Raw genomic sequence first — 22,272 nt, 5'->3', positions numbered from 1 at the left:
TTATTTAATTGAATGTGCAACATCTCAAGTACAACTAGTCTTATCACAATGTTATTATATTACTGTGTCTTAACTGTGTTAAAAGAATACTAGTAAGAATACCTTTGGTATTTATCCTCCAAATTCAATGATCTGTCACTGTTCATGTATTGAGCTGAACGCTTGTTTTGCAGCAAACATCCCCTCCTGAAGACAGTTACAGGCATCCAGCTCCACTTTTAAAAAATATTACTTTGAACTAATATAATCAAATGCTTGCCATTGCAAGCCAAACAAACATGGCCAGTCATTATAAAACCATATGCACTAATGTTTCAACCACAACTACTGTCTTCCCATTTAACCACCATCTGCCAAACCCAATTTAATAACCATAATTTTATTGTTTGCAGAGCCTTGCACTGCTAAATCTTGTGATATATAAATAAACAAATTTAACAGAGCAGACACATCCATTTAGTTTAACATAGAACTACCCTATTGTAAGTCATCTGGCAGGATACTCACTGGAAGACAACAGCAGTTTGGGCATTTTTGGGGCAAAACCATGACACTATTAACTATGATATATTTAAGAATATCTGGAAAGCAACATTGCCTTCAGTATAAAATTATACTGTGTGAGTATCACAGAGGTTGAAAGAATTGTTTATCTACTTGAAGCAATTACGCTTGAAGTAGAATGAATTAGGTAAAAATGTGGGGGGAAGCACTGAAATACTCCATTTTGATTCCAGCAGTTAGCTTTTTAGTAACTGAAAATGTATTTGTTCAATTGAATATAATGAAAATAGGATTCCTTATAACCTGAGAACATAAAAAAAACCAGTTGTTCCTCCAGTCAAGCAACCTATTCTACACAGTGGCCAACCAGTAATTCTGAGAGCCAGCTTTGTGTAGTAGTTAAGAGCGGCAGCCTCTAATCTGGACTCTGGAGATCCAGGTTTGATTCCCCTCTCCTCCACATGAAGCCTGTTGGGTGACCTTGGCCAGTCACCAACTCTTCTTCCAGAGCGCCAATGAGACAGAGAGAGAGAGATGATGGATGGATGGATGGATGGATGAATGGATGGAGGCCCAGACCAGGGCACTGAGGGAAGAAACAAAATCACCTTCTTATATTCTGCTTTTGAAATTGCACACGGGAGGCTTTTGAAAGTTCCACTTTAAAGGTCTTATGTGCATATTTACCCTGTGCCTGGTGATTTTACTTTTGAACAATTTATTTAATGGTCCTGATTGAATCTATACTTTGTATATATGTGTTTATGTGAATATAATTATTAACCATCTTGCCACATATGTATGACCTCTGAGGAAGGCTTATTTGGCCAAAACGCATAAAGTCAACTTTGTCAGCCCTTGATATTTGTATATTTTGTATATTTTATATATATTGGTTGTAAATGGGCCTCTATATATGTTTTAAAATTTGTGATTATTAATAAATACATGTACCTCTTTTTATTTTTTATGAATAGGTTTTAATATTGGCCCTCCTTTTCACTAACCTTTGTTTGGTTCTGGACTAAAAGGCCCTTTCCATGTCTGTTTTGGCCTTTGGGAGAAAACTCATTGGGGCCACTCCTGATAGTGTTGCCAACTGCAGGTGGGAAATTTCTGGAGATTTGAGGGATGGAGCCTGGAGAGGATGACGTTTGAAGAGGGGTGGGACCTCAGATAGGTACAATTCCATAGACTCCACGCTCCAAGCCAGCCATTCCCTCATGGGGAACCATTGTTGCCAATCTCCAGGTGGTGGCTGGAGATCACACAGAATTACAACTGCTCTCTAGGAGGGAGGGAGAATAGATGGAAAGCTGAAGCCAGGGGGCAGATAACGGTAGATTGATGGTTGGCTGGGAGGGAGATCGGGTTGCCAACACCAGGTTGGGAAATTCCTAGAGATCTGAGGGGTGGAGCTTGGAGAGGGTGAAGTTAGAGGAGGGGTGGGACCTCAGACAGGTACAATGCCATAGACTCCACCCTCCAAACCAGCCATTCCCTCATGGGGAACCATTGTTGCCAGTCTCCAGGGGAGGGATGGAGATCACGTAGAATTACAACTGCTCTTCAGATGGCAGAGATCAGTTCCCCTGGAGAAAATGGTGGACTCTGTGTCATTATACCCTGCTGAGGTTGCCAAAGCAAATAGGCGCTGAGTGCCCAAGGCCAGGGGGACTCTCTCAGAGCCTCTTTCTAGAGCTCGTTGTATTTATTTCCACAATGGGCCTTATTCCTAGTTTAAAAATATATTACTGGGAAAAGGAGTGAAAAAATAAAACCAATACTGTGATGGCAGCTACCACCGAAACATTATTTTAACCTGCACAGCCAATCAGATCTCCAATGGCCAATGAGAAGCCCTCCTAGGTAAGAGCCCAACCTGACCCCACATACTTTCTAAACCACTTGATGAGTGCTACAAAAGATATCGGCTAGCACCATACTGTTAGATTATGATAAAGCTCTGAACTCTCACTAAAGGTTAAATAATTTGACATCTTGCAGACATTTGTTTTTTTTTAAAAAAATGTTTTGCTTACATTCATAGCATATCAAAGCTAAATACAAATCCTAAATAATTTAAAAATGAATCATTTGGCTATGCTATAAAAGGTGATTAACCTATACTATAATGAATGGAACTCTTTTACCCATAAATCAAAATAAAAAGAAGGGGACTTTACCAAGAGAATTCCTATAGTTTTTGAATTAGAGACTGTCACAGTATCTTGATTTGTTGGACATCTAAGCAGTAAGTGTAATCAATATATTTATTTGTTTGATTTTGTTAATACATTCCCGAGTTTTAGGAAATATATCCTGTCTCCTGTGTCTTGCAAAAACAATCTAGCTGCTGTGATCAAGTGCAGAACAATACTACAAAATCTCTTGGGAAACACTAGTTTATAATTTAGCAACAAAGTCTGTGTTCTAACAGTGAAATCCAAACTTAATCCATGCTTCAGAATCAAAGTAGACGGTCTAAACTCTCCAAGGACAACGTCTAAAGATTTTACTTCATATATAGTAGCGGAAGAGCCTCAGACTTTCTCGGCTGCTTTTGAGAAGCTGCCCAAAATTGGAATATGCAGTTCATGAAATATCTACCCAACCTCATAAAAGGGGAGCTGTCAAAAGCTTATGAAAGTGCTCTCTCAGACAAAGCAGTAAAATATGAAGATTTTTAAACTGTACAACAAGTTCAAGTTCAGGACTGATCCCATTCAGATTTGGTATACCTAGACCCAGGGGTCATTTGGGGGGGGACGCGGGGGGACGCCATCCCCCCCGGGTGAGGTGCGGGAGGGCGGGGCCTGGAGCTCCCTGCTGGTGCCCGCTGGAGGTCGCCGCCGGCTGTGGGGAGGACACACTTCCGGTGATGTCAGGGGGTGTGGCATATGCTAATGAGTTATGCTAATGAGTCCCCCTAGCTCTTTTTCTATGAAATGACCCCTGCCTAGACCTCTTGTGAAGTTGCCTATTTTATCCTAGGCTTTTTATTGTCCCAAATAAAGTTGTTCATCATATTTTGCCATTCTTCCAGTATTTTGTCTGGAATTACTATTGGTAAGTTGATTAGTAAGTAGCTAAATTTTGGCATGATCATCATTTTAACCATGTTTATGCAACCAAATGAGAATAATTTATTTATTTGGAACATTTTTATGTCGCCTTCCCACCCAATTAGGGTCCACGAGGCAGTTCATACAAGAACATCAAAACATTAAAAAGAATAAAAGACAGCAAAGAAATCAAATTAAATACCGATGAGCATGAGCCAGGTAAATGTGGTTCGGTTCAGTTTGTGGTGGACCCACAAACCAAACCATGGACCATCACTAACTAGACTTGGTGGCTTGAAGCCCTCCTGAGATATATGTAGACATGGAGGCTTGAAGCCCTGAGTCCAGCCCTGACACCCAAACCCCAAATGGTGCAATGATGTATATATACATGGTGGCTCAAGGCCCTGAGTCCAACCCTGACAGCCAAAGGCCAAAGCGGGCAACGATGTATAAAGATATGGTGGCTTGATGCCCTGTGTCCAGCCCTGACACCCAAACTTGAAAGTGAGAAACAAGGTATGTAGATGAGATGGCTCGAAGCCCTGAGTCCAACTCTGGCAGCCAAAGACCAAAGCATACAATGACCTATGTAGACGTGAGGCTCGAAGTCCTGAGCCCAACCCTGACAGCCAAACACCTAAGAGTGCAACAGTGTATATAAACACGGTGGCTCAAAGCCCCAAGTCCAGCTCTGACAGCCAAACAGCAAGAGTGCAACAACATATGTGGATGTGGTGGATGTGGTGGCTCGAAGCTCCAAGTCCAACCCTGACAGGCAAACACCAAAGGGTGAAAAAACATAGGCATATGTGGTGGCTTGAAGCCTGAGTCCACCTTATTCAAACCCAAACCAGTGTGCAATGATACATGTAGATTTGGGGCTAAAAGCCCCAAAACGTATGTAGACGTGGTGGCTCGAAGCCCTGAGCCCAACCCTGACACCCAAACCCCAAAGTGTACAATGATGTTTGTAGACATCGTGCCTCGAAGCCCTGAGACGTATGTAGACATAGTGGCTTGAAGCCCTGAGTCCAGCCCTGACATCCAAACCCCAAAGTGTACCCATAATGCTCAAAGTGCACCCCCCCAGGGCTGAAACACATAGCCAGTATTTTGAAGAAAGACAGAAACACAGACACCCTCAGAGTTTCAATGGTGGCTCCCCAAAGTACCCTCACACCAGCTGGGAGGGTATAAGCTGAGGAACCCACTAGCTAAGGCTTGCATACGCAGGTGCTACACAGCACACCCACCAATGAGGGTGCATCGTTCTACTCTGAACCTGGGTCAATAACCATCGGGGTGAATTCTACTCTGCAGATAAGTGGAAACACATGTAGAGCTGGGCAGGGCCATCCCTCAAGTCTAAAAAGAGAGAAGAACAAAAAAGCAGGCCAGGCATCCCCAGAGTTTCAACAGGGGCTCCCCAATGGCAGCTTGGCGGGCACCCCAGCCAGACACTACAAAGAAGGGAAGCCTACAACCTCTCTGCCAAGTCTCAGACCCATGAGAGTATATGTCCCTTCAGGGCCTGGCTGCAGTGCAAAGGCCAACATCTGGTCCAGCCCTCAAATCAAGGGGATGACTTGCCCTATGCTGGCTGTATGGCACAGAGCACATCAGTGGTGTCCTGGAAGGGCTTCAGGACATGCACCATTTGGGAGAGGGTCAGCCAGTCATTTGAGCTGATGCTGAGATCCTCTTTCCCATGCAGGACGGTCACAGAGGAGATGACATTCTGTACTGCACTCTCCGACTCCACCAAATGCACTATCATAGTGTAGGCAGAGTTCTAGTGAGTGGGTAGGTCCTGGATGAGCTGGTGTTCAGGCTCATCCCCCTTCCCCTGCCTCTTGCACAGCATATGCACAGACTTGATGCTACTCAAGAAGTGGGAAGCCAGGTGAGAGCAGGTCTTGAGCAGGGACCACAGCTTGAGGGTGGCAGCATCCCAGGTGGGCCCCACAGTGTTCCCCAGCCCCAGAGCATGCTTCACCACAAGGTGAAGTGTGTGTGCCAGGCAGATGATGCCCTTGAGGCATGCAGCCTTCACTGCTGCCAGCTTATTGGTACTGGCGTCTGTGACCACGTAGCCACAGATAATATTGCTGCTGCCAACCCACTCCTTCAGGCTACTCTGTATTGAGGCAGTGATGTTTGCCGCTGTGCATTCATCCCCTGTACATGGAGCAGAACCACTTAGTAGCCAGGTGGCAGGACTGTTGCCTTCTGGGGGCCTGGTCCCAACAATCCGGACAGTGAGGTCCTCTGGTTGCCACCAGTAGGCAATGACAGAGAGCAATGTTCCCTCTAAGCTGTGGAGTCTTGTGAGCAAAAATTCTACTTTGTGAGCTACTGGCATTAAAGTTGTGAGTGAGCAATTTGGCTGCTGCATAAATTAGTTTGCGCTGGAGCCATCCTTCCTGAGCTAAGACAAAAAGGTGCGAGCTGGAGGCTAAAAACCTGTGAGCTAGCTCACACTAACTCAGCTTAGAGGGAGCACTGACGGAGAGGTAGCCATGCTGTTGGCTGCTCCAGAGATCCGTGGTGAAGTGGACGGTTTGGCCTTACACACTGGAGAGCTCACCCTTGACCAGCACCACTGCAGAGCAGTGCGTGGTGGGCAAGATTTGCCAGCCCATGGGCCTCTGCAAAGGAACAGTGTACCAAGGAGACACGTGTTGCAGTAGCTGGCAAAAGGCTATGTCCTCCATGAGGGACATACAGCCATTCTGATGGACTGCACTTTTTAAAAGCTTAGAAGTGCTGTACAAACAGCTGAAGGACTTTGAAGGGTTAATTCTCCACAGAAACAGAAAGTCCTGAGTGACAGACTGTTCCAAGCAATCTGATTGGTTAGCATCAGCTGAGCAGAGAGAGGCTTTAGAGTTGAATGCTGAGGAGGAGAATTTGTTCAGAATTCAGCCCAGACTGAGAGCAGTTTCACACAGACAGGAGAACTGGGGAAAGTTCGCAAGGACAAATGGGTAGTTAGGAGACTCCCACTCAGGACAAGGAAAGGTAATAGATCTTCTAGAGAGAGAAGAAATTTCCCTATCCAGTCTAAACAGGGTCATAGCTCTGAAGAGTACAGAGATTCCGTGGTGTGGTTACAAATTGCCTTTAGAGACCTTAAGAGTCAGTTAAAAACTCAAGACAAGTACTGGTGTTTCAAGAGAAGGGGTTTGGGTCCTGGAAAAAGTGTACCAGCCTTCTGGAAAGCAAAAGAGTTGAGAATACTCAAAGAAAGTGTACTGAAGTGTCTGGGGAAAACACTGGAACAAAAGCCTCTCCACATAAAGATTCAAGTCACTGTGAAAAGCTTAAGAAACTCTCATTAGCCTGAAACATAAGAATTAAAGTCTGTGTATGTACTGGTTTTACCTCAAAAATTGTACCCCTGATTTCACCTGCTCTTCCCTCTCTATGTTAAATAAAATATTTTGTTATTTTTGAATTTCAAAACACCTCAAGTGCCAGTTAAGTTAGGGGGCTCCTGATTCTTCCCTCAGGTTCCTGGGCTGAGGTGCAGCCAAAATATTGTACTGTGACAGGGTGGGACAGCCAGAGTTCTTCAGCAAAAAAGAGAACACAGTACTAGGGCAGCTCACTCAGTAAGGGGGAACAGAAAGGGAGGGAAGTGGACAGAATCGTCATAGCCATCCACTGCAATAATCTCACCAATGAAGCAAGTGAGTGCTTCCTGAACCTTCCCCCTTGCCCTTTTGGGGGGCACTGTTGGCATCCCTGGGGAAATGGCCTCTTGGAGGATGGCCTGCCTTGGGGTCCCAACCATGACACCCAGAATATGGGGAGCCTTTCTTGGAGGGGCCTCCTGCCCCCCCTCTGCCTGTCCCTACTGAGAGGGAGTGGGCCTCTTTCTCCTCCCACTGCCAGCCATTTCTTCTTCCGGCAGCAACAATGTGGGGTACATCCTTAGCAGTTGCCTGTGGAAAATAAAGGAAGACAGATATTGGGTGTTTGTGCCCCTGCAGACATGGGCATGGTACACCTGGCACTCCACCACACAGGTATCACTGGGGAGGATGTGAAAATGCTTCCACAGGGTGGCCCGGAAATGGGGCCCCACAATTGGAGCAGGTGGGACTAGGTACAGCTGCTCTCTGGTGCTAGGCTGGGAGGCACCAGAGGGAGTGTACTTGGGGCAGCAGGGAGTTGGGATGTGGAAAGGAAGGATGCTTCCCCACCAATTTCTGAACCACTGCTGTCAGAGTCCTCTCTAAAGACTTCCAGCAACTGCTGGCACCTGCACATTGCTAAAATCTGTTTCCGCTTGGGAGAGCCCCAAGGACACAGCAAGGGAAGGAGGCTCTGAGACCCCTGGTGATGCCCTGCCCAGTGGGACTCCAGTGTGGTGGCAGGCTGGGTTTGGTGCCCAGGGACAGTGGCTTCTGTACACAGGGAGAGCTTCCCCCCACAACGAGCACCCCTTCCACCCACTTTCACCCTCATGGTGTTCACAAGCAGGAGGGGTGGGGGTATATAAATGTGGGTCCTCTGGGGAAGCACTCAGTAGCTAAGCCCTAATGTTCAGCGTGAGCACAGAAATGGGACTCAAATTCTTGAGTCCACCTATCTACACCCAAAACCCAGCAGCAGAGAGCAGATCACAAGCAAGTGGGGTGGGGGGTATATAAATGTGGGTCCTCTGGGGAGGCACCCAAGCTAAGCCCTAGTGCTCAGCATGAGCACAAAGGCTGTGGTTCAGAACCCTGAATCCACTCCACACCCAAACCCCAGCAGCAGAGAGCAGATCACAAGCAGGAAGCAATGAATCCCAACAGGACAGAGCAGAAAGCAAAGCAATGACTCTGCTCTGCTAACTCTGTGCCTCTCTCTTGATTCACCAGCCAACAAACAAGGAGGAGGGAGCAAAGCTGACAAATATATAGGCTTTGGAGCCCACAGAGCAGAATGGCAACTCTGTGATTGGCGGCTGGCAGTGCCTGTTAAGGTTTGGAGGGCTCCTATTGGAGTTCCAAGGCTGGAGAATTTCATTCCCCCTTGTTGCTTTGAAGTTTTGTAAACAGATTAATTGATTTGTGTCAGTCTGTCTCCATTCACGAACCACCACAAACAGCACTAAAAGTTTGTGAACCATGAACTGGCCAAAGTGCATCAGGAACTTCAGTTCATGAGCTGGTTTGTGCCCATCCTTAAAATTAAATTAAAATGCATAAACAAAGAACAGTAGAAGCAGATCCAATAAATGCTATGCCAGATGAAATGAAAGTCTTCACCTGCTGGCAAAAGACAACAATAGAGGGAGACAGACAACTCTACCTGGGGAGGGAGTTCCAAAGTTTTGGTGCCACAGCAGAGAAAGCCTTCTCTCTGGTTGCCACCTATCTAGCCTCAGATGGTGGGACCAATTGAAGCAGGATCTCTTAGGGGACAATCCATTTCCCATGTCAGTCCTTCCCTGTTTTGTCAGGATTAAGCATCAGATTGTTAGCCCTCATCCATTTCAAAATTGCCCCCAGGCACCTGTTCAGTCTCTACAGCCTCCCTGGGATCTGCTGGTAGTACAAGATACAGTTGAGTGTCATCTTTGTATCAGTGGCTGCTCAGCCCAAATCTTCAGATGACCTCTCCCAGTGGCTTTATATAATGGACAAGAAGAAACCTGGGGGAACCCCACAGTCCAAAGGCCAAGGGGCAGAGCAGAAGTCCATCAGCACCACACTCTGAAACTTACACTTGAGGTAGGACCAAAACTACTGCAGAACAGTGCCTCCCAGTCCAAAAAGGCAGTCCTGAAGGGTACCAAGAAGTCCAGAAGAATTAACAGGGTCACATTCCTCCCCAGCCATCTCCAGGTACATGTCATCCACCAGGGCAACCAAAGCCATTTTAGTCCCATAATCGAACTGGAATGGTTCTATACATTCTGCTTCATTCAGAAATTTACCATGATGTAATGTAAACCCCATAAATACAATATTGCTGTTAAGAACTGTCCAATTGTTATAGCTCAGGAAGGGGAAGCAGGGGCCCAAACAAATTGGACAGATTTATCCTTTCACATTCTTTCTTCTTAGAAACTTTAACTCCCCTTTTCTTGATCTTTTCAGATATTCTATGCTGTGTTGTACTTCAGGTTAAACAATCAGACTCAGTATTTAGCAAGTTCCTAAAACCTTTCCTTTCCTTTTTTTTGACGTATAGTAGTGCTTGTTTTCATAAAATTCCATTAAGTTACATCCAGTCTTCAATGAATAAGAGGTATATTTATAACTCCTTCTAATCCAGCTCACAGTTATAAATGGTAGAAGTGCATTCTCCCAGTCATTGCAAATCCCTGATAATCACCTGGTGTGCCCTCCTGATCAGCATCCCATTATTCCATTCAATCCTTGGTCCACATCTAAGGACCCTGCCAGAGGGCCACACTCTTACAGCCCTTACAGTGATGCCTGCAGATTGTGCCTGCAACATGACCATGCACCACAAATAAAAGAAATATCTGAGGTCCCAAAGGGGTGCCTCTGTGTTGCTGGTCCAGGCGAGACACACTTCTGGCCTCCTTCTGTTCCCTCACATAGGCCCCTCACATAATGAGGAAAGTATCACTACAAAGTCAAGGACTGAGATAAAACCTCACCTAGGAGAAGATATACCACAGAAGAATTGACTCCACCTTTATTAGCAGTGCTACACAGTGGTAAACCCCTAACTCTGCAGACTTTATATGCTAGCTGCCATTTTGTCAATTAAAATAAAGGCCCATTCCAACCAACCAAGTCAGCACTAATGCAGAGTGAGAGAGAAAAGGATCACTTGCTCTTTCAGCAAGCTTTTCTTGTCAGGTGAGACTGTCTGTAGCTGGAGCAAATCAGATGGAGAGGATGGTTTAAAGTGGGGCAGTGGCTGCTGTCAAGTCAATATTAAAAATTTTAGGTCTGTGTAGAAAATGTATACATTATTTCCTTTCTTTTTTAAAAAACACAATCCTCCAACCAGTATTAATAATAGGAAAAACTCAGCTAGTTCCCTCAAATTACAGAGTTTACTATGTTGCAGACACTACATATCTTTATACATTGTCTCATAAGGGGAAACCAAAATAAATTCCCATCATGTCTACTGAAGGCTGCTGCTGAGAGGGAAAAAAACACACACCTTTCTCTGCCTCTGCCCCCTCCCAAGCCCTTGACTTCATGCCCTAATTGGGCATCTGTCTATCCATCTAACTTTATTCTTCCCCACCCCACACATGAACCTCATCACAATCCTTACCTCTTCTTTCTTCTTCCTCATGTATGCCATCTGTTTATCACACACCTCTACATGCACCAGCTGTGCGCTACTGAGGACAGATCTAAACCTCTCCCCTGCCACCTCCTTCCTTTCAGGAAGTTTCAGGAAGTTTAGTTAATATGTTCCTACGAAGATTTGTCTGCAACAAACCAAACAAAACCACATTGCTATTGACTACTCACCTGCTTGGTCTTTGTCTTTGCAATGGTGTCCGAAATGGGCTTCTTCCGCTCTTTAACAGCTGTTTTAGAAAACAGTTCTTCAAATTCATGATAATCTATGGAAGGCTCTTCAATTTTTTCCCACACAAGTGAAGCACTAGAATCTCTAAAGTTAAGCAAAAGACCTATGTAGGGCAACGTCAAACTAAATGTTTACAAAATGGTGGAATGAAGATAGATAATGAATATTAAACTTGTGCACTCAAAAACCAGTATTCCTTCTTTTCTAGTTGAAATAAGACACCTCGAAAGAAAAAGAAGCTGAAATATTGATCACCCCTATGTATACATATATAAGAATGTACATTGTAACTATTCTCTACAGTATCACATATTACTATTTGTTTGGATTATGTGTGTATATAAATAAATTATTGTATCAACATCTATCTATCAAATTAAACAAGAAGCACATCTGACTGCTGGCTATTATGGCAGTGGTCAAGAAAGTGATTGTGGGGTCTGGAAAACAATTATTTGCAAGTTAAAATTAACCATAAAATTAAGCTGAAGAAGCATACAAGAAGAATAGAAATAAAATAGTTCCATAACAGATAGTACGTATTGTAACCAGAACTACTGAAAAGAGCTTTAAATGTCACCTATAGACATGAATAATCAGTGCATATCTCATGCTGTCTTTGACCATGTCTGAAACAGATTTGCATCAAAAAGGTTACGGGTCTCTCTCCATTTCTTAGAATTTTCATCTTTCTCTCTTGAAAAGAAGCTATTAGTAGCATAGTCTTATCGTGTGCTTACCAGCTCTTATCTTCCCCACTTGAGAAAGAGGGATCAGGTATGGGGGAGTCTGTCAGAAGGCAAGAGAAATGGAGGAAGGGAATCATGCGCACAGTATAGGACACAGCAAAAGTTAAACACAGAACTTCATTTTGTATTGCTCAAAGAACATCCCCTGGATTTTCTGAAAACCACTCCCACACATACATTCACACACAGAGGTGGCATGGCCACACCTAGGCCACAACAACACATTGTGTCATGGGAAGAAAGCACTATTACAAGATAGAATCATCCCTTGCGCCCCCTACTTCTAAACAGTTCCCTTTCTGCCTTTTCCCTGCTGACAGGGCTCAGCCCTGGGACCTGTTTTCAACATGGAGGGGACCTGTGTGACCGATAATATAATTTATTTATTTATTATTCATTCCATTGATACCCCGCCTTTCTCCCCACTGGGAACCCAAAGCGACTTGCATCATTCTCCTCTCCTCCGATTTATCCTCACAACAATGCTGGGAGGTAGATGAGGGCTGAGAGTGTGTGACTGGCCCAAGGTTACCAGCAAGCTTCCATGGCATGAGGGGGATTTGAAACTGGATCTCCCAGACCTTATTCCAGCACTCTTAACCACTACACCACACCGGCTCTCTAAATAAATAGCACGCCTCTGATCACATGCATTGCCCTCCACTTTAACAGACCACACACATTAAGGAGGTAAGGGCAAAAGACCTACATCTGAGGGCATGACTCTCAGGCACATTTGAGTCCCGAACCCTCTCTTGAAGCCCTCTCTTGAAACGCTATCTCCTGTTTTGATTTACAAGGAGTTTCAGGAGGAGTTACTAGAAATCCTTTGCCTTTCTCATACAAGGAATGCCTCAAATACCTCTGAAGTAGGCTGGGGGCAGGATACTAAAGAATTAAAATCCCAGTGAGCAAGCATTGATTCACTGTGTCTGAGTAAGAGAGTCAGACCTTAGCAAGCAGAGTTCAAATTCCACTTCTATAATGGGTGGATTGCTAAATTTTACAAACTCCCAATTTTCAGATAGAGGTCCGAGGATGAAAATTTGAACACTGGTTGTGCTTAGATCCACCTTTTCCTGCATTAGGTGTTGAAGGATTTGAGGACATGCAATTACAATATCAGAAACATCCAACACCATGCACGCCTACACCAATTGCTGGAATAATTAGGGTTGAAACTACAAGACTTTTTTTCAGTGCCATGACCCAATCCGTCCTAAATAGCAATAAAGCTTATGAGAACATGCAAAGCTCTTGGGCAAAATTCCACAATGACACACAATCGTGATTGGATCTCCCAATGTTTTCTTTAACATTAAAAAGAAGCCAGGTGGGTGGAAGACTGGATCACAAGGCTGGGAAAGTGACGGGTTAACTCCTCCCCAGTTGGGGGAGCAATTCCGAATAACTGCAATAAGGAAAAAGGCAGCAATCCATACACAGGCTTGTTCTCATTCATCTGGAATTCAAGGACAGAAAATCATCAGAGGGCATGGCTTTTATGGAGGTTTCATTACTGACATTTCTGGCTCTCCCAACACACATTCCTTGCCTACACCAAGACTGGAGGTTTCCAAATTGATCTAAGGCCTGCAGCAAGGCTCTTTTTGTAGCAGGAACTCCTTTGCATATTAGGCCACACACCCCTAATGTAGCCAATCCTCCAAGAGCTTACAGGAGCTACTGTAAGCTCTTGGAGGATTGGCTACATTAGGGGTGTGTCGCTTAATATGCAAATGAGTATGAGGCAAAATGTGGTAGAGTCTACTGTCCCACTTGAGACTAGAGGTGAGGGATGACTTTAAAAATATGTCCCACTGCATTTTAAAAAAAGGTTCCTTTACTAGTGGGAAAGTAACACATCAGGGAAAGGCCTGGACTAGAACACTTCCCCCCCAAACAAGTAGTACTTTTCTACTTAGTTTTTGTGTGTGTTTTTTTTTTAACATGGAGTTGCAGGCAAAAATGGGACTGCTTCATGGTTAGTCTCAAGTAGGACAGCACACTACCTCCTCAGGATTCTGCCACTTCATTCTGCTGCATGGGTAGGCCAGCCCATAGACTCCTCTGCTGTGCGCACAATTCTTCTCCCCAGGTCTGCCCTTCTGCCAGCCTCCTTCCCTACTGACAAGAGCAAGACTTCTGCATTGCAAAGTACTGTGAGAGGCAAAGCCTTTCGTAATGTCACGAGGGTCGGTTCAGACATGCAGCAACGGCACCGCTGAATTCCCTTGCTGCAGTCTTCATCCGGGTTTCTTATGTCCATAACCTAGTGTGTTGTACTAATCGCCTAACATGTTTGCATGAGATTATCATGTGGAAAAAGCCAGCTGAAGACTGCAGTGGGAGGCTCTAGTGCTGCTTCCACATATGTGAACTGGCTGTTCAAGAGACCATGGTGTGTTTGTGTCTCAACACTTTTTGATGAGCAACAGTTTTCACAAAACAGTTCAGAAAATATACATATGTTAGACTTATACTTAACTCAGAGAGAAACACAATAAGCATTGCTTTATTGAAACCCCATGTAGGGGGGGGGGGGGGAGCTTCCTAGCATTCTCTCAGAATTACATACAAACTAATAATGAACTAATATTAAACATGATTATTCCTAGTACCAGAGACACAACAAACTACAGTGGTATGATTTAGGGATTTTTTTTCAGTTTCAATGCAGCTATTATAAAACACATAGGATTGCCAACTTCCAGGCGGCACCAGGAAATCTCCTGCTATTACATTTGACCTGCGGAGGGCCAAGATCAGTTCCCTTGGAGAAAATGGCTGCTCTGGAGGATTGTTTCTACGGCATTATATACTGCTGAGGTCCCTTTCCTCCCCAAACCCCGCCCACCCCAGGCTCCATCCCCAGGGATTTCCCTTTCCAGAGCTGGCAACCCTAATGACACAATTTTGTTAGAAAAGCTTAAAAGAAACCATCCCAACATTTCCATTGTTCGTATTACCTTTTATTATGCAGCTGAATTCTGGTCCAATAAAGAGGCTTCATGGGTCGAGAAGGTTCTATTGCATGTTTTCTGCTCCCTTTTTCCTGGTCCATCCCCATTACAAACAAACCAGTCGCAAAGGGAGGTTGAAGAAACCCAGAAACATGTGGAAGGCTAGCAGTCAATGGAGGTGGCGCACCCATACCCGGCAAAGGTGGGGGAGGAGGAGGAGCTCCAGCTCCAGGCAAAGGTGGAGGAGGGGGTGGCACACCCACGCCTGGCAAAGGTGGGGGAGGAGGGGGAACACCTGCACCAGGTAAAGGTGGGGGAGGAGGGGGAACACCCATGCCTGGCAAAGGTGGGGGAGGGGGTGGCAAACTCATGCCTGGCAAAGGTGGAGGTGGGGGAGGGGGTGGCATTCCCAGGAATGGCTGGGGAGGAGGTTGTGCCCCCATGTCTGGCAAAGGTGGAGGTGGTGGCACTCCCATTCCTGGTAAAGGTGGTGGTGGTGGTACTCCCATGTTTGCCAAAGGTGGGGATGTAGCAGGTACCTGCATTCCAGGAGGAAGGGAGGAAAAGAGTGGACCATCCATGCCAGGCAGCAGTGGTGCAGGAGGAATAGCTGCCCCTGGCAAAGGTGGAGGGGGTGGCACTCTCATTCCAGAAAAACATGGTGGAGGTGGGATATCCACGGGCAAAGGAGGCGGAGGAGGGATAACTGCAAAACCCACAGCAGAGGCAGGAGGAGGCATGCCCATTCCAGGCAGAGGTGGTGGTGGTGGAGGAGGAGGAATACCTTCACCAGGCAATGGTGGGGCAGGAGGTGGCATTGTGCAAGATGAAGACGGGGGGAATCCTGAGGCAGGTAGGGATGGTGGTGGAGGCATTAAACCTGAACCAGATGAAGATGAAGTTAAAAAAAAGCCACCTGCTCCAGGCAGGGAACTAAGTAGTCCAGTGGGGAAGCTAGAACTGGGATGAGAAGTTAAGGACGAGCAATGTTCACTGCAAGCAATACTCTCAGTACTTAGAGGTGGATGGGATGATACAAATTCCTCAGAAGGTAATAAATTAGCATCTAGTCCTGAAGGCTGTGGCAAATGTTTTTCTTGGGCAGCATCCAACTGTACTGAAATCCGTTTTGGTGAAAGAACTAAAGATATTTCCGAGCAAAAGGTTGTTTGTGGCTCAAGTGTTGGCAATGGTTGAGTTGGCCCTTGACTTGCATCCCCTTGGAGAAGCTGTGGCAGTGTGCTGGCTGAAGGCATTGTGTGTATTAAACAATCTTCTGTTGGTGAAGTCTGCACGGATCTCGCTGTTATTGTTTTAGATAGGGTACGTGGTTCCTCTTCATGAAGATCTGCATCAGAGAGCCCTTCAGAAGTCGGCTGTTTGATTTCATTCCACTGAGTTCTAGAGGAAATCGGCAACTCGGCTGCTGGAAACTGTTTCTCTAACTCTGCGATTTTTGATTTCAGATCTTGTATGGTCTGCTCAAGCCGCTGAATTTCATTTGCACGCTCTTCTGATTTCATTACAACATCTGCCTACAAGAAGGATAAGATAAGGTAATATGCAGAAAACACATAGCATTTGCTACTATAGCAAGACAGTGCAGACACAGAGTTCAAAATATCACCTGGGCAGCCATTTGAATATGTCTGTTAATTGTGAAAGTTAAAGCACTACGACGTACCCAATTTGGGGTACTTTGTATATTCACTTTAAAATATTACTTGCTTGAACCTGCAACAGGGACCCAACTACAAAGAGGGAGACACAGGCAAGGTGATACATTCAATAGATACAATCAATATCTGAGTATGAAGAAAGTCACAACTTTATTTTACAGTTTTTGTTAAACATTTCAGAGATGAATGGGCTACACACGGATTCTTGCTGTACGCAAATATAATCCCATCCGTTCTGAGGCAGGAAGTCCAGTTAAGCAGGAAACTGAGTTTGTAGCCACTTCCACAGCTACCAGTGATCTATCCCGTAGAGGTAGCATGGTCATGACCTCACTCCCCAAATGCCCTTAGCTATACCACAAAAAACATATATCAAAAAGCTATAATAAACCTCCTCTTTGGATTCCTAGGTGGCTTTATTGCTCCCTCCCCTCCCTTCTTTGCACCCTAGCTCTTGGCAGTTCTTCCACATATCTTTTTGTAACCTTGATGCAAATACCATATTTACTTCTTCCTACTTCATTCTGCAATAATACGAGCTAGAAGCACTGGATTTTTTTAAAAAAATGATAGCCCTAATCGAATGTCTGTGAATTCATTACATTCGTGCTAGAAGCCAAATCCAGTGACTCATTGCGATTTGCCTTTTGTCTTCAGTGCAATCTGGGTTTCACCAAGTTTACAAGATAGTTTCTTTAACATAGACTTGCAGTTGTCTGTGTCCAAAAGAATCTGGGGAGAAGACTCGTGTGTGGTTCTGCTGTAAAAACAGAGCTAATTTTGATTTATTAATATACATGCATTCGTTGTTTGAGATTCAGTTCCCTGGAGCAAATTACCGGCTATAAGCAGGCCAAACTAAGCCTACATTTACCACTGGAGCCACTTTGGCTTGTAATGCTCAAAACTAGCCAAAGAACAGCTACCCAGGGCTCCAAAGAGTACAATGGAACGAGACTAAAGGACAACTTAGTTTATTTTCTCTAATTACAGTATTTTGTGCCAGTTTCTCACTCATTAAGTTTCTAATTAAAATCAGTTCTTTTTCTTTAAACATCCATTTGTGGTTCATTTTGTTCAAGGAACCAAAGAGAAAACAAGACATAATGGCAGCCAACACTAATGCTGATGGATGTACAATAAATCATCAAGGCTTCAAAAAGCAAACACTCAAGACATGTTTTCTTGGACATCTAAAGCCAGAAAGAAATCAGGTGTTTTATTTATGACATGAATGTCTATAGAATATAGCCAGCTTCATGTGAGAAGCAGGGCATTTCCTACCAAGGGGCTCATGTGAAAATAACCAGTTATGCTTGATCAGTATGTCCTGTTGAGCACATAAAAGCAGCCTGAAATAGTCTGTGTGGCATTTTACACCCACCTGTTCTTGGATCCTTCTGTTTGAACTCCTCTTTGTCTGCTGTGGAGACAGTTTTTCACAGCAGAGTACACTTCCTCTGGCACTAGGCATTCACACATGCCCAGTATCTTTCCAGAAGCCAAAAAATACCTAGTGCCAGAGGAGAAAGCTCTACAATGGAGCACCTGCTGTCACAATGGATGAAGAGCAGAGGCAGCAAAACCAAGAATACGATCCAAGTCATAATGTCTATTACAGTTTCCAGATACTTCCAAGGAGCATCCCCATGCCAATCCTGCTCATTTCCAGTGGCTGCTAATGACAATGTGGGAACTCTGTCAAATGACTCTTCCTACCAAAGTGAATAGGAGCAAAACTAAATGTAATGGTAGCCACGGGTCTGACCAACCATGCCTTCTCAAGTGCTGCAACAAACTCTCCAATGGCTGTTTCGGCACTTCAAAAAGTTGCCTGTTCCCACTGTACCACCGCACCCCCATTTTTAAATAGCAAATTCTTCTTTAAGATGTCACTGGTGGCCACCCATAACACCTAGTTTGGCTCTAAGGAGTAATGTGGGAAAGTGCTAAGTAGCTTCCCTGACGTGAAGAAGCATGTAGATTTTTTTCTTACTCTTAGAGGTACAACATATTAGAATTCAAGTTTTCAGCAGGGAATGCAAGCAAGGATTTAGCCTGCATGCCATACAGCCCCAATTTCAAGCCCAAAAACTGAACTGTAGGGAAATCAATCCCATTTACTCTTACCCTGGTTACTAGAAAGGTTTTCAAGTAAGGCGGGCTGAGCCATCAGTCTTCTGCTCTTGCTGTCCACACCTCGTGTTGTCTATGACTGCCTTTTTCCTTCCTCCATGTCCACTTCTATCTAACCTCACTTCCTAGCTTGGCAGGAACTCTGTCTGATACCACAGCACATCTTGTTACTGTGGAACAACATGATTACCCTTCTGGAACCATAACCAGAAAATGATTATAAAACCACAAACTTGTAGGAATTTGTTTTGCAAACAAGACTTTTTTCAAAGACACTGGTGTTTATAGGCTGACACTTTAAATTAATGTAAAAACGGTAAACAATGAACATTAATGAAGGACTTTCCACATTTTATGTTGTCCATGCCCTGTCTGCGTAAAAGGCAGAGTTGGATGTATAAGGCCAACATAATTCTACTGCCCACACAATACAAAGGTGCAGTGAGAGATCAAAATTCCTTCACAAAAGTACCTTTTCCTAATGGATTTTTGCCTTTTCTTTTGTTGATTAATAAAGTGCCAAAAGGGAAACCAAGTAAGTTTCTATGCAGGTATTACCCCAAAATCTAGCTTCAAATTGCAGTTAAGTGATGTAATCCTCCATAGCTTTATAGTTAGAAATGCAACAGAAGTTCAATCTTTATGAAACTGTTAGAGAGGGCATTGCAGTCACCTGTGAATAATAGATTCTGACTGAAGTGAATCCTTTTACACAATTGTAAGGGGACTATTAATTTTGACACATTTGGATAATAAAAAGGCAGAGCCTGAAAAACACCAGTGCAATCCGACTGCATATAACCTTGAGCTAAATGTCCTAAAACATGCCAAAAGGAGCTTTAGTAGGATTTGTTTGGGGAAAACTATTTATTTGCTTTGGTTATAGGTTGGAAAAGTTTACTTTTACCCCCAAATCTTTTCCAAGTCTTTATTTTCTCAGAGAACATCTTGCCTCTTGTAATTTTTCTACATCTATCCACCCATTGAGGAGATGAAAGGATTGCTTCAAGAAAAACAAGACAATGACCTTCTACATACAATTTGGCCTGCTTTTGAGATAACTTCTAGAATGTCCCTAAAAAGATTAATTAAGTTTACACTATCTAAAAATCTTGTTTGCGGAAAGATGGAATTTTCTTCTCTGAGTTCAGCCAAAGACGAAAACATTAGATTGACCACATCCTTTAAGTTTATAATACCCACACTAACCAATTCCAACATAATATAAATTATTATTAAATAATAAGGCACATAAGAGATGGCATTTCTAACTCAAGACAGTCCCTTTTGTTTGGTTAAAATTAGACACTGATCTCTTGGGCCACCTTGGTAAATATCAGTTTTTAGGAACCTTTAAGAACTTGTAAAGCTTAACGGCAATAATATTCCATATCTACTTATATAATCAAACTGTCTAAGCTACTTCTGTTTTGAAAAGTAGATGATGGCCCCTGCCACACGGCAGGGAAAACATGAGGCGAAGCGCGGCTAAAGAGAGCCGCATCAAAAAAGATACGCGCGGACGGGATCCCACGGATCCCGTGCACCGCGCGCCGTTGCTCCCCGGCATGATCACATGCTGGGGAGGAAGTGTCGGAGGCAAGGGGGAGGCCGCCGAACTTCGCATGCTCAAGCATGTGCAGTTTTGGCCGGAGGCCGGGATGTGCCGCTGCAAGGATGCGCGGCCGATCCCACGGCCGGTTTGAGCCACTCCACTTCGCATGAACCACCCAGGTAGGTGGTTCTTTTTAGAGCGGGTTTTCACGCGGAAGAGACAGATCGGGGACGGACAGGCAACGATTCCCAGATGTTGCCGTGGGATCGCGCTTGTTTGATCCGCCCCCATTCTGTCTCGCTCCCGGACCAAAACCCCTCGTATGAACGGGGCCTATATTGAGGGCTTCTTTTACCACAACATTTACAACAATCTACGTTTTGTTGGAGTGACATTAGGGGGCACTACATCACTCTAAGGATGTATAGGTGTTATTTCCGTAAATGGGATGCCTCTCTTTGTCTTAGCCTGGGAGCTGCCCTCTGACCCCTCCTCTCTCCCTTTATCCTCTCATTCTGTTCATATGGCCTTCCATGGAGACACATGTCTCTGCAAGTCTCTCCTATAGATACAATGCCCTCATACTCCCACACACATGATGCCAGACACGCTGGCCACTTGTGAAAGGGAACGTACTCTTTAGATTATGCTTCTTTTTCTTCTTGTGACTTCAATCTGAATGTGAACTGGATCTACTTGAATAAGTGTAAATTTACCTTTTTTGCAATATACTTCTTGGGAAATTTATTTGCTACACTTAGTATCATGCTTCTATGACTGGGTAAACTCTGCTATATTAACCAAATGTCCCAATATGTTTATTGTCCACATTAAAATTGTAAGGTCCCTTTACATACAAACTCTCTATTACGTATTTATAATATGCTGATCAGAACAAAGATGTCATTTAGTGCCAAGTTTAATATAGTTAATGTATAAGGAAATGTCTTTAAACAGATGTTTAAATGAAATCTTAGAATAAATACCTCAAAACCAATTTATAGCCCTGACCTGGATAGTCCAGGCAAGCCCGATCTCATCAGATCTCAGAAGCTAAGCAGGGCTGCTCGTGACAGAGAGGCAGGCGATGGCAAGCCACCTCTGAACGTCCCTTTGTCTTCAAGCCCCACTAGGGGTCACCAGAAGTCACTTTGACTTGATGGCAAAAAACAAAAACAAAAAAACCCCAATTTATGAACTGAATTTCCAAAATAAAGGTGGGAGTGGGGTTAAAACTCTTACACTTTTAAAATCAGGACCCCTTCATTAAAAAAAAGGTTATTGATATGGGAAGACTAAGAGAAATTTAAACTAATGTCACAAAAATGTTTGCTGATCAAGAGCTGAGAAAATTCTTACCTTGATAAATCCATGGTCTTTCTTGACTAGCATTCCCAGCCCCCAGGTCCCAGTTGGGGTTCCCCCACTTTCGAGGGCTTCGATCTACAATTGTCCAGCTGGCCGGTGGGGGAAACCCCACCCCCAAACAGGGACAATGCTACGCGATGTCCCCAACGCGATGATGTCACCTGGAAATGACATCATCGCATCACCAACATCGGGGTGACACTCTAGTTTCTGGGCAAACACTATGGTTTTGAAGACAAAAAACCATAGAGTTTTGCCCAAAAACTATAGCATCACTTACCCCCCTGATGCCAGTGACTCAATGATGTCACTTCTGAATCATGTCATCATGCTACACGCACAAAACGTGCATGGCAGAAGATCTCGGAAAGAACCTGGGAGTCCCCCACTCACTGCCAGGTAGGACCTGACAACCCTATACTCAAGCATAAGGCTGCTTCATGTGTTAATCACAGAAATAAGATGAGGCAGAAAGGGATAAAGAGATTAAGTGGAGTTTGAAACCTGACCTATTTTTGCCATGAGCTTCATTTGCAAAGCAGAGATTTATTCTAGCTATACTGTCCATGGAGCTAGGTTGTTTCATGAGGGGAGATGAGAGTTCAGGAATAGGTGCCCACGCCCTGCTTTTCCAGTCTTGCTGCCCTCCCAGTGGCTGGACCACCCTTCCAATCACAGTACAGATTATACTAAGGAACAAAATACATAATATGTTTGTTCACTAGA

At 44.3% G+C, this 22,272-nt stretch overlaps 1 protein-coding gene across 1 annotated transcript in view; it reads right to left on the bottom strand.

Annotated features, from left to right (window-relative positions):
* FMN2 (formin 2) overlaps positions 1 to 22,272 on the bottom strand; it is a 267,533-nt gene that overhangs the window by 169,374 nt on the left and 75,887 nt on the right. The window contains exons 6-7 of the mRNA XM_015421613.1: positions 14,815 to 16,343; positions 11,036 to 11,180 (exon numbers count right to left, since the gene is read on the bottom strand). Of these exons, the coding sequence (XP_015277099.1) occupies positions 11,036 to 11,180; positions 14,815 to 16,343 (1,674 nt within the window). The remainder of the gene's footprint in view (positions 1 to 11,035; positions 11,181 to 14,814; positions 16,344 to 22,272) is intronic.

Source organism: Gekko japonicus, unplaced genomic scaffold (assembly GCF_001447785.1).
Source record: "Gekko japonicus isolate JY-2015 unplaced genomic scaffold, Gekko_japonicus_V1.1 scaffold378, whole genome shotgun sequence".
Lineage (NCBI taxonomy): Eukaryota > Metazoa > Chordata > Lepidosauria > Squamata > Gekkonidae > Gekko > Gekko japonicus.
The sequence above is the reverse complement of the archived record's forward strand: the minus strand, read 5'-3'. Positions and strand labels throughout refer to the sequence as shown.